The sequence below is a fragment of the Argopecten irradians genome, chromosome 14 (assembly GCF_041381155.1).
Source record: "Argopecten irradians isolate NY chromosome 14, Ai_NY, whole genome shotgun sequence".
Classification (NCBI taxonomy): domain Eukaryota; kingdom Metazoa; phylum Mollusca; class Bivalvia; order Pectinida; family Pectinidae; genus Argopecten; species Argopecten irradians.
Genome location: NC_091147.1, coordinates 33,812,289 through 33,825,400, shown reverse-complemented (window position 1 = coordinate 33,825,400; position 13,112 = coordinate 33,812,289). Strand labels below are relative to the sequence as shown.

At 40.9% G+C, this 13,112-nt stretch overlaps 1 protein-coding gene across 1 annotated transcript in view; it reads left to right on the top strand.

Moving 5' to 3' along the window:
* Positions 1–13,112, top strand: part of LOC138308195 (26S proteasome non-ATPase regulatory subunit 1-like) — a 206,243-nt gene that overhangs the window by 17,315 nt on the left and 175,816 nt on the right. The window contains exon 21 of the mRNA XM_069249141.1: positions 2,216–2,280. Coding sequence (XP_069105242.1) covers positions 2,216–2,280 — 65 coding nt within the window. The remainder of the gene's footprint in view (positions 1–2,215; positions 2,281–13,112) is intronic.

Sequence of the window (13,112 nt, the reverse complement as noted above, 5' to 3'; positions counted from 1 at the left end):
ATTATGAATTTTGAGGGGTGAATGAGTTACATATTTATATACAATATACCAGGGTCAGATGATAATGTTTCAGCCATTGATCTGACAAACAAAACTCTTGGTTGTTCATAAAATTTCAGGGGCTTGGGAAATGTACTCATTTGCTTACCCAGACGTATGGAACACTTGTCCGTCGGACGAGTAAACATTTCTCATGCTGATTACGACATCGACCTTAATTATAATCTAAAATGCATGCTTCGTTTATCGCTCAATTTAAAACTGACAATCAACTGAATACTTCTAAAACAAATGATAATATATACACAGTCTCTGATGATTAATTATCTGGAAAATATTGAAGGCTAGTGAAAATGCCCCAAGGACGAGTAAAGTTTAGAGGAGCACTTGTTCCGACGGATGAGTACATTTTAAAGTTTTTCCACATCCCTAAATTCAACAGATTCCCATCTGTGCGTTATAATATGTGGCAGTATTAGATACTGGTGTGCTCAGTTTGATAGTCAAGGTAAACGCTGTACAACCGGTAGCCAGATCAATACATTCCCAGTTTTTATAGATATATCTGTGAAATAATGCCATTAAAGCGGGTCTATTAGGTGTCACTAATCTGCCATAAACCTGTTCAATTAAGTAATGAAAAATGAATCGCCTGAAAGCTGTTCACCGGGATACAGATATCTGATTCTTCTATAGAGTCCTTTTAGAACTGACCTATATTTAGGCATCTTTTGCTTTCTAGTAGGACCTGTACATATACAAGCTTGAACAAATTGACCCCTGAAAAGTCATAACAAACTCGTATAGTCTCTGAATTGGAATGGTTCAAGTGTGTCTTCAGGGATGAACAGGTTAAATTTTGTAAACCAACTTTCTTTTATCAATTTTGCTATCAAAGTCAATTGGTAAAAGTTTATCTGCATGGATTCAATCAACTCAATCAGTGTAGGCATTTTGTGAAAAATACTTTAAAATACCCATGAGGGCCTTGAGAAACCAATTAGTACGCCCATGTCTATCCCCAGGTACTTCCTAATCAAGACAATGTGTATTCCATGATCCCTCGGATGGAGCTGACCTTTTGACCCCTTTCAAGTGTTTCTTTCGGGATTTAGGAAGGTCCCTAATGTACAATATTCTTAATACCAGTGACATCTGGTGATGAGATTGACCCAATGTGACTGGTCCTGAAGGGCCAATGAGATTTGTTGTATCTGTATGAAGTAGATGTTCACCAGTATAACAAAGTAATTTTCAGCTACAGATCCTACACTGATGATTTACCATTATCTTGTCTTTATCTTGTTGACCACTACAACATCACTTTTATAATCATAACAGCTGATATCTGGTACTGTTAAATTTAACAGTGGGGATGTTGAGTGACTTTCAATATGTTGTACTTGTCTAAGAGAGGGATAGAAATTTTTATTGAATATAAACTATGTCATTTATCTGTCTGTCTCTGTCTGTCCTCATGTCTGTCATCTGTCTACTGTCCTTGTGTCTGTCATCTGTCTGTCTTTGTGTCTGTCATTTGACTGTCCTTGTGTCTGTCTCTGTCTGTCTGTCCTTTTGTCTGCCTCTGTCTGTCTGTCCTTATGTCTGCCTCTGTCTGTCTGTCCTTATGTCTGTCTCTGTCTGTCTGTCCTTGTGTCTGTCTCTGTCTTTGTGTCTGTCATCTGACTGACCTTGTGTCTGTCTCTGTCCTTGTATCTGTCCATGTCTGTCCTTGTATCTGTCTCTGTCTGTCTGTCCCTGTGTCTGTCTATGTCTGTCTGTCCTTGTGTCTGTCTCTGTCTGTCTGTCCTTGTGTCTGTCTCTGTCTGTCCTTGTGTCTGTCTCTGTCTGTCTGTCCTTTTGTCTGCATCTGTCTGTCTGCCCTTGTGTCTGTCTCTGTCTGTCTGTCCTTATGTCTGTCTCTGTCTGTCTGTCCTTGTTTTTGTTATCTGTCTGTCTGTCTGTCTAACCATCTGTCTATCTTGTGTGTATAAACATCTATCTTAGGTGTCCCTTCCACATTGATACACCATCTTCAGGTCATTGTGACCTTGATCTCAAATAAGTCATCTTTTTCAATACCTATCTGGACCATGACATAAAATATTCATGAAAAAATTTGTTGTAGAAAAAACTGTATATGTGACTAATTATCAAAAGATGTAATATTAACACAGTTCAAATTAACCTTGAATATTAACTTTGTCACTTGTAGGTCAGTGATGTCAACGATGACGTGAGAAGAGTAGCAGTGACCTCCCTTGGATTCCTGCTGTTCAGGTAAGTGTTTTTGTTATTTTTCAGAGCTGTTTGTACAAAATACAATGTCATGTTTGGAGTCATTTGTATCCGAATATGAGCTTGATTTGTTGGTACCAGAATGTGACGTCAAGCTCTGAATTTTTTGATATACAGAATACAGGGTCATCATTATCTTTCAGGACAGGAGGTACAATTTCAATTTCAGGGGGTCCTTTTCTGTACTATCTGTATGCTATCTAATGTAATTTAGCCCAAATCAGGCGGTACCACAGCCAGGTTTAACGGCAAAAAGTACCAGGTACTGCCTGATATTGAAACTCATGAGAAAATGATGTCATGTCATTAGTTGCTGGTATAAGAATCTGACGTCATGCATTGATTGATTGATAAAAGCCATGAGTCATATTTGTACCACCATATGAGTCATACTCTGATGTGCTGATATCCGGGAATCTGATATTAGGCTTCAAATCTTTGGTCCCAGAATAGGATGTCATGTTCACAGTTGTTGGTACCAGAATGGTTGTACGACATTACAAATTCTTGAAAGAATGTCTTTCCCTACCCTTTGTCATGACGTAACTATCAATGCCTAAAATAGCCAATAACCATGCCTAACAAAAGGTGAAATATTCTTATGTATTTTGCAGATATGTCTGGTTCTTTGTTAAAATACACAAGTTTGAGTATCAGACATAGATGGTTGTTTATACCGGTACAAGGTGATGTGCTGTGTAATAAGATTAATATACTTTTTAAGGAAGTGTCTGACAGATTAGGAAATCACTTTTAGTAAAATTACAACCCTTCATCCCTGATTTTCTACAATCTCCACTATGATTTCTGACCTTCTCTGATGTAAGGTTCAGTGATTTATGGGACTCTCCTAGTCAAGTCTTGGGCCCAGTTTCACAAACATTCCTTACATACTTAAGGAATTCCTTAACATAAAATTCTCCATAGAAAAGTATGACAAAAGTTAAGGAAAACTCCTTAACTTAAGTTGTTCTCTTCTCTTCTGTAATGCTTTCTTAAGGGTAATTTTAAGTCAGGGAATTCCTTAAGGAATGTTCGTGAAACTGGGCCCAGGATACATTTGTTTTAGTTAGAGGTGGTTCAGGTAGAATCTAGATGATCCACATTTACAAATCACCAGTAGATGTTTTTTCTGTCATGTATATGAGTATTACTTGCATAAAAGTTATCCAAGTTCTGTTTAGAGTTAATTAAATTTGGGGCCCTGTTGTAAGCTGGTTTGGAGCTTAATTTGGGGCCCTCCTGTAAGCTGGTTTGGAGCTCTCTTGTAAGCTGGTTTGGAGCTAAGTTTGAGGCTCTCCTGTAAGCTAGTTTGGAGCTCTCCTGTAAGCTGGTTTGGAGCTAAGTTTGGGGCTCTCCTGTAAGCTGGTTTGGAGCTAAATTTGGGGCTCTCCTGTAAGCTGGTTTGGAGCTAAATTTGGGGCTCTCCTGTAAGCTGGTTTGGAACTAAGTTTGGGGCTCTCCTGTAAGCTGGTTTGGAGCTCTCTCTGTAAGCTGGTTTGGAGCTAAGTTTGAAGCTCTCCTGTAAGCTAGTTTGGAGCTAAATTTGGGGCTATTCTGTAAGCTGGTTTGGAGCTAAGTTTGGGGTTCTCCTGTAAGCTGTTTTGAAGCTAAGTTTGGGGCTCTCCTGTAAGCAGGTTTGGAGCTAAGTTTGGGGCTCTCCTGTAAGCTGGTTTGGAGCTAAGTTTGGGGGCCTCTTGTAAGCTGGTTTGGGGCTGTCCTGTAAGCTGGTTTGGAGCTAAGTTTGGGGCTGTCCTGTAAGCTGGTTTGGAGCTAAGTTTGGGGCTCTCCTGTAAGCTGGTTTGGAGCTAAGTTTGGGGCCCTCCTGTAAGCTGGTTTGGAGCTAAGTTTGGGGCTGTCCTGTAAGCTGGTTTGGAGCTAAGTTTGGAGCTCTTCTGTAGGCTGGTTTGGAGCTAAGTTTGGGGCTGTCCTGTAAGCTGGTTTGGAGCTAAGTTTGGGGCCCCCCTGTAAGCTGGTTTGGGGCTCTCCTGTAAGCTGGTTTGGAGCTAAGTTTGGGGCCCTCCTGTCAGCTGGTTTGGAGCTAAGTTTGGGGCCCTCCTGTAAGCTGGTTTGGAGCTAAGTTGGGGCTGTCCTGTAAGCTGGTTTGGAGCTAAGTTTGGAGCTCTTCTGTAGGCTGGTTTGGAGCTAAGTTTGGGGCTGTCCGGTAAGCTGGTTTGGAGCTAAGTTTGGGGCTGTCCTGTAAGCTGGTTTGGAGCTGAGTTTGGGGCTGTCCTGTAAGCTGGTTTGGAGCTAAGTTTGGAGCTCTCCTGTAGGCTGGTTTGGAGCTAAGTTTGGGGCCCTCTTGTAAGCTGGTTTGGAGCTAAGTTTGGGGCTCTCATGTTAGTTGGTTTGGAGCTTAGTTGGGGCTCTCCTGTTAGTTGGTTTGGAGCTAAGTTTGGGGACCTCCTGTAAGCTGGTTTGGAGCTAAGTTTGGGGCTCTCCTGTAAGCTGGTTTGGACAAGCCTTCCATACTTGATGGAATTTCACTTGTTTAAAAGATGTTTAATGTATCATCATCACTAAAATGTTGTATTGCATCAAAACTGATGATGTCATCAACAGTGTTTTGATGGATTACCAATGTGTCGCCATCATAGAAATGTCTTTAGCATCAAAACAAGTGCTGGTCAAAATCTTTCAAGAAGGTTCATAAATATATCTTTGTCCTCCTGACAGACCCATGTTTGATTCTTTTCCTCCCATACCTTAACGAAACATTTTGAATATGCAGTTGTTTATAAACATTTCCACCGCCATCATTGGAATGTCGCAATGCAACAAAAATAATGATGTGGCCAACAAAAGTCGCCACTTGTATTGATGACGTCACGTCATTGTCTAGCACGTGTGAGATGTTTTTACTCGACCCCGGTAAAAAAACAGAGTTATCTTTTCCCTAGCAACCGTGGGATAACCCTGTCAAGTGTAAGAGAGAAATTTTCTGGACAGGCTCTACTGCATACTACACTACTTACTACATGCCAGACGGTCGAGTACTGGTGAAAAAATTTTACAGGACCCTTGAGTATGCACTTTATACCATTATTTACCAGTGCTTTGGACTCATTAAACTTATGTTTTTTCTTTCTATGTCGTCAATCTTCTGTGGTATACAGAAGGGTTAGAAGTAGCATAAAACAAAAAACAAAAAACCCAAAAAAAACCAATGAGTTCAGTCCACTGATAGCATTTCTGAAGATGTTTGTCTCCTTTATTCATTTAGAGAATCATAATAATCCTTCTGACTTTATGAACTACCTTCTATCCGGTCGCAAGTTTTGGCATGGCTTGCAATTGAAAAAAAAATAATAATTAGAAGTTCCAACCAAATGTTGCCTATTTAAGTTAGAATTCTTTCAAGAATTTTTTTTGTTTTTTTGTTATTGTTTATTTTTTAAGGCATTTATATATACATGTAGTATAAAACAAAAAGCAATCATTCGTCATCAATCATCATTAACATCATCATCATTATCAACATCTTATCTTCTTCATCATGATTATCATCATCATTATCAGCATCTTATCATTATCCTCATGAACATCATTATCAGAGATAATCAGAAATATTACCATCAAAATCATCATCATCCTTATCGTCATATCATCAACCTTCATCATCATTATTGCCTTTCATAAACGTACACGTACACCGTTATACACATTCTTTTACACACCTTAACAAACTTTCACAGTTTTTGCTTAGAAGTGGTGGTTCTGCATGATTATAATGTACATGTTTTCGGATAGGGTTAATCAAGATTATTGTGTTTGTTTGGCGAAAACAATTACCAAGGTTTATACCGCCCTCAGTTAAAACTTGTTTTCAGAGTTTCTAACAAATATTTATCACCTTTCTGAACTGTTGACATAGTGCTTTTATCCCATCAAAATGTCTCTGTACTTTTCGACTTCCAAAGCTAATGGAGATATTGAATTGGTAGGATTCTTTGGTGTGCAGTGTCGAGTACAGCTGTTGTTCCTATCGTCAAGCTGAACCATTTTGCCCTGTGTCTAAACCAAGTTTTCTTGATGTTTTCCTAAAAAAAAATTGAGTATTTTCGAATTTCATCTGGGTGCCACTGTAAGATTCCAAAACTTTGTAGGGATTCAGGAATTTGAGGTTTGAAGCCAAAGCATTTTCGCTAATCCATGCATTCTCCCCAGTAAGTTCATAATGAGCTGTCCCAGTCATTGCATTTGAAGAGTTTAAATGTGTTGTCAGGGGTAAATGAGTTTATGTTTCCTTAACATATCTCGCTTAAAAGATTTAAGGTAGGGAAAATGAAATAAACACTATCCGACTTAAGGTAACCTATATCCGTCGTAAAATGTCATTTATTGGTGTGTGTAGCAAAAACACACTTTGTGGTAATATTTATGATAAAAATGTTTTGCTTCCTGCTTTGTTAAACTAATTAAATTTCCATCTTAATTTACTTTTTATTCACATTGGAGAATATTTATGACTTGAGAAGTGAATATTTTGTACCGAAATTTGATAACAAACGCGCTCAGATCAGAACTGACATCTGTTGTAAGAAGAAAAAGTTAACGGCCACCACAGTGTACTATATGACAGTATCATGGTGATACCGTCCAGATATTTTTGTTCATTAAATCTTCAGATGGGATGTCTTTCTTGTCAATTTGCAGGATTTAGTGTCATACTATATAAAGTAATTAATTGTCTTCGTTATACTGATCAACATTCAAAAGATACAGGTTCTTGGCATCAGAAAATGATCTTGAATCTAAAATCTTAAACTTAGTCAATCATAGATGATGTCATCAAAAGTAATGTCATTTTGGATTTGCTAAACAATAATGTTAAAACTAAATTAGCCAATCACAGATGATGTCTTCAAAAGTAATGTCATTTTGAATTGGCTAAACAATAATGTTAAAACTTAGCCAATCATAGATGATGTCTTCAAAAGTAACATCATTTTGGATTAGGTAAACAATAATGTTAAAACTAAATTAGCCAATCATAGATTATGTCTTCTAAAGAAAACATCATTTTGGAATGGGTAAACAATAACATAAGTATGTAAGATTGGTTCATAATCTGGTTACCTGAGCAATAAGAATTATGTGTTTCAAGTACAACCACTTCAGCACAGACCGATCCTTTTCTCAGATGAGAAATATCCAGCTATCATTTAGAGTAGGCAGTGTAAAACTTGACTTAGCTCAGATCGTCATTAGCGCTATGTATTGTATATACCGAAAAATTGCTGTAACTGACAAGACCTTCAATGACCTTGGGTGTTGATAGGATGTAAAATAAAATAAAAACAAAATAAATGATACAGCTTGTGTCTGCTTGGGCGAGTTAAATAAGATGGGCTGTTGAGCATTCTAGATTAGATCAGGTGGACTACACTCACATTATTATTCGTTTTATTTGTCTGTAAATGACCCAATATGCTTGTAAATTTGCCAGGTTCCATACCATATACAGACTAGCTTGTAATTCTTTTGGAAGTTCGATAAGGACAGGCAATAGGCATTTAGGGTAGCAGAACAAATGCGAACCTAATAACTGTCTTATCTTCTCTATAATGTTCCATAATTCTGTCCCCCACACACACATATACTCCGCTAATTTTACAGCTTTCTATTTGCAGTGCAATATTCTGTGCTTCTTTATGTAGTAATGGAGAAGGAAATTGCATGAGAGAAAGTGATTATACCAGAAATGGTCTTCTTTGATAAACTTGATACATCTGCAGCCTTATTTGAGGGCTTTAGCGTGAGAGATGATTGAGTCGGGGGGATAAAGCCAGAAGGACTGTGTGAGCTTTGTCTTAAGACCAATATATGTCATTCAAACACAAAGAACGTCATCATCGGCTAAGTAGCTTCACACCAATTCCCGATTTTTGTATTTAATGTGATAAATTTAGAATTTATCTGTAATTAGGTACCTTACACTGTCAGAGAGATTAAACCAGGGGAGATAACTTGTAACTTTGGCAATTCATTGATTCAATTTAAAATTATTTCATGGATATGAATTAACATATAAGAATTTGACATCAGACAAAGCCTAACACTTGCTTTTTATAGGTTTATTGATGGAATTTGTTAGAATAGACTGGTTCAAGGAGATACAGTCCAACCTGTCTTTAAAGACCACCAAAGGGACAAACCTGTCTATATAGACTACCCAAGGGACCAACCTGTCTATAAAGACCACCCAAGGGACCAACCTGTCTATAAAGACCACCCAAGGGACCAACCTGTCTATAAAGACCACCCAAGGGACCAACCTGTCTATAAAGACCACCCAAGGGACCAACCTGTCTATAAAGACCACCCAAGGGACCAACCTGTCTATAAAGACCACCCAAGGGACCAACCTGTCTATAAAGACCACCCAAGGGACCAACCTGTCCATAAAGACCACCCAAGGGACCAACCTGTCTATAAAGACCACCCAAGGGACCAACCTGTCTATAAAGACCACCCAAGGGACAAACCTGTCTATAAAGACCACCAAGGGACAAACCTGTCTATAAAGACCACCCAAGGGAACCTGTCTATAAAGACCACCCAAGGGACAAACCTGTCTATAAAGACCACCCAAGGGACAAACCTGTCTATAAAGACCACCCAAGGGACCAAACCTGTCTATAAAGACCACCCAAGGGACCAAACCTGTCTATAAAGACCACCCAAGGGACCAACCTGTCTATAAAGACCACCCAAGGGACCAACCTGTCTATAAAGACCACCCAAGGGACCAACCTGTCTATAAAGACCACCCAAGGGACCAACCTGTCTATAAAGACCACCCAAGGGACCAACCTGTCTATAAAGACCACCCAAGGGACCAACCTGTCTATAAAGACCACCCAAGGGACCAACCTGTCTATAAAGACCACCCAAGGGACCAACCTGTCTATAAAGACCACCCAAGGGACCAACCTGTCTATAAAGACCACCCAAGGGACCAACCTGTCTATAAAGACCACCCAAGGGACCAACCTGTCTATAAAGACCACCCAAGGGACCTGGACAAACCTGTCTATAAAGACCACCCAAGGGACCAACCTGTCTATAAAGACCACCCAAGGGACCAAACCTGTCTATAAAGACCACCCAAGGGACCAACCTGTCTATAAAGACCACCCAAGGGACCAACCTGTCTATAAAGACCACCCAAGGGACAAACCTGTCTATAAAGACCACCCAAGGGACCAACCTGTCTATAAAGACCACCCAAGGGACAAACCTGTCTATAAAGACCACCCAAGGGACCAAACCTGTCTATAAAGACCACCCAAGGGACAAACCTGTCTATAAAGACCACCCAAGGGACCAAACCTGTCTATAAAGACCACCCAAGGGACAAACCTGTCTATAAAGACCACCCAAGGGACCAAACCTGTCTATAAAGACCACCCAAGGGACAAACCTGTCTATAAAGACCACCCAAGGGACCAAACCTGTCTATAAAGACCACCCAAGGGACCAACCTGTCTATAAAGACCACCCAAGGGACCAACCTGTCTATAAAGACCACCCAAGGGACCAACCTGTCTATAAAGACCACCCAAGGGACCAATCTGTCTATAAAGACCACCCAAGGGACCAACCTGTCTATAAAGACCACCCAAGGGACCAACCTGTCTATAAAGACCACCCAAGGGACAAACCTGTCTATAAAGACCACCCAAGGGACCAAACCTGTCTATAAAGACCACCCAAGGGACCAACCTGTCTATAAAGACCACCCAAGGGACAAACCTGTCTATAAAGACCACCCAAGGGACAAACCTGTCTATAAAGACCACCCAAGGGACAACCTGTCTATAAAGACCACCCAAGGGACCAACCTGTCTATAAAGACCACCCAAGGGACCAACCTGTCTATAAAGACCACCCAAGGGACCAACCTGTCTATATAGACTACCCAAGGGACCAACCTGTCTATAAAGACCACCCAAGGGACAAACCTGTCTATAAAGACCACCCAAGGGACAAACCTGTCTATAAAGACCACCCAAGGGACCAACCTGTCTATAAAGACCACCCAAGGGACCAACCTGTCTATAAAGACCACCCAAGGGACCAACCTGTCTATAAAGACCACCCAAGGGACCAACCTGTCTATAAAGACCACCCAAGGGACCAACCTGTCTATAAAGACCACCCAAGGGACCAACCTGTCTATAAAGACCACCAAAGGGACCAACCTGTCTATAAAGACCACCCAAGGGACCAACCTGTCTATAAAGACCACCCAAGGGACCAACCTGTCTATAAAGACCACCCAAGGGACCAACCTGTCTATAAAGACCACCCAAGGGACCAACCTGTCTATAAAGACCACCCAAGGGACCAACCTGTCTATAAAGACTACCCAAGGGACCAACCTGTCTATAAAGACCACCCAAGGGACCAACCTGTCTATAAAGACCACCCAAGGGACCAACCTGTCTATAAAGACCACCCAAGGGACCAACCTGTCTATAAAGACCACCCAAGGGACAAACCTGTCTATAAAGACCACCCAAGGGACCAACCTGTCTATAAAGACCACCCAAGGGACAAACCTGTCTATAAAGACCACCCAAGGGACCAACCTGTCTATAAAGACCACCCAAGGGACCAACCTGTCTATAAAGACCACCCAAGGGACCAACCTGTCTATAAAGACCACCCAAGGGACCAACCTGTCTATAAAGACCACCCAAGGGACCAACCTGTCTATAAAGACCACCCAAGGGACCAACCTGTCTATAAAGACCACCCAAGGGACCAAACCTGTCTATAAAGACCACCCAAGGGACCAACCTGTCTATAAAGACCACCCAAGGGACAGTCAAACCTGTCTATAAAGACCACCCAAGGGACCAACCTGTCTATAAAGACCACCCAAGGGACCAACCTGTCTATAAAGACCACCCAAGGGACCAACCTGTCTATAAAGACCACCCAAGGGACCAACCTGTCTATAAAGACCACCCAAGGGACCAACCTGTCTATAAAGACCACCCAAGGGACCAACCTGTCTATAAAGACCACCCAAGGGACCAACCTGTCTATAAAGACCACCCAAGGGACCAACCTGTCTATAAAGACCACCCAAGGGACCAACCTGTCTATAAAGACCACCCAAGGGACCAACCTGTCTATAAAGACCACCCAAGGGACAGTCAAACCTGTCTATAAAGACCACCCAAGGGACAGTCAAACCTGTCTATAAAGACCACCCAAGGGACAGTCAAACCTGTCTATAAAGACCACCCAAGGGACCAACCTGTCTATAAAGACTACCCAAGGGACAAACCTGTCTACCTGTCTATAAAGACCACCCAAGGGACCAAACCTGTCTATAAAGACCACCCAAGGGACCAAACCTGTCTATAAAGACCACCCAAGGGACCAACCTGTCTATAAAGACCACCCAAGGGACCAACCTGTCTATAAAGACCACCCAAGGGACCAACCTGTCTATAAAGACCACCCAAGGGACAGTCCAACCTGTCTATAAAGACCACCCAAGGGACCAACCTGTCTATAAAGACCACCCAAGGGACCAACCTGTCTATAAAGACCACCCAAGGGACCAACCTGTCTATAAAGACCACCCAAGGGACCAACCTGTCTATAAAGACCACCCAAGGGACCAACCTGTCTATAAAGACCACCAAAGGGACCAACCTGTCTATAAAGACCACCCAAGGGACCAACCTGTCTATAAAGACCACCCAAGGGACCAACCTGTCTATAAAGACCACCCAAGGGACCAACCTGTCTATAAAGACCACCCAAGGGACCAACCTGTCTATAAAGACCACCCAAGGGACCAACCTGTCTATAAAGACCACCAAAGGGACCAAGAATAATGGTCTCGAGAGCCAAGTTGTCTGTATATATACAGGTCAAATTGTGTTTAAAATGACCATTTAGGACCTTGATCTTTTTAAGCAGGTAGTCTTTATATAAAGGTGGTCACTAAGACAGCTGGGTTTAACTGCGTATATTTCATTTCGGTAACAGAATATGTAAGAATTGCAAGGCCTGTACATTATAAAGGGTCTATCATTAAGAATTATAAGTAGATTTTCCAGTTGAAGAAGAACCAAGATGAGACAGGAAGAATGACTTAGAGGAGAACTAAGATTCCACTTCTAACATGCAATATTTGTCTGGGGCGGGTAACTCAATGATAAAGTCATCAGCGGCCATTTCCAGCCTTCCCTATTTGGCGGTTATATATTAAAATGTAAATAAAATGATGAGATTAGGAGAATGTCTGATGAAGTCTTACAGGAGTTAGTTGTGGCGCCGTAACTCGCCCTCACATGTTGATGTCTTTTTTTAGGCTATAGAATCACAGGACGAAAAGTCGTTGTAATTGTGTGAACGTTTCTAAATCAACACGTTCCGACCATGTGATGTATCGGGATAGATTTGTAAGTAAACACGGTGGCCGTCAATCCCACAGATAATGTCGAGTTCGGAGTCTCATATCAAACAAGATTGGTGTAATAAGTCTGAAGACCTTTCTGTGGTAACCTATCACAAATGATGTTGTTAGTTTTTATTAGGTACACCATATATAGATAGTGACGTCTCAGTTTGGACGAGTCACCCATTAGCTGTAAAGCCTTTATGTATAGCCACTGTATCAGATATAATTGTACGTCTATATTGAAATGAAGATGTTGTTAATTTTGCTATATAGACAGAATTTCATTTATAATTCATATTTGTTTTTGATATTCATTATAAGGAGAGCCACATATGGACATACAGTTCTTAATTTGGACGAAACACTAATGAATTTTACAACA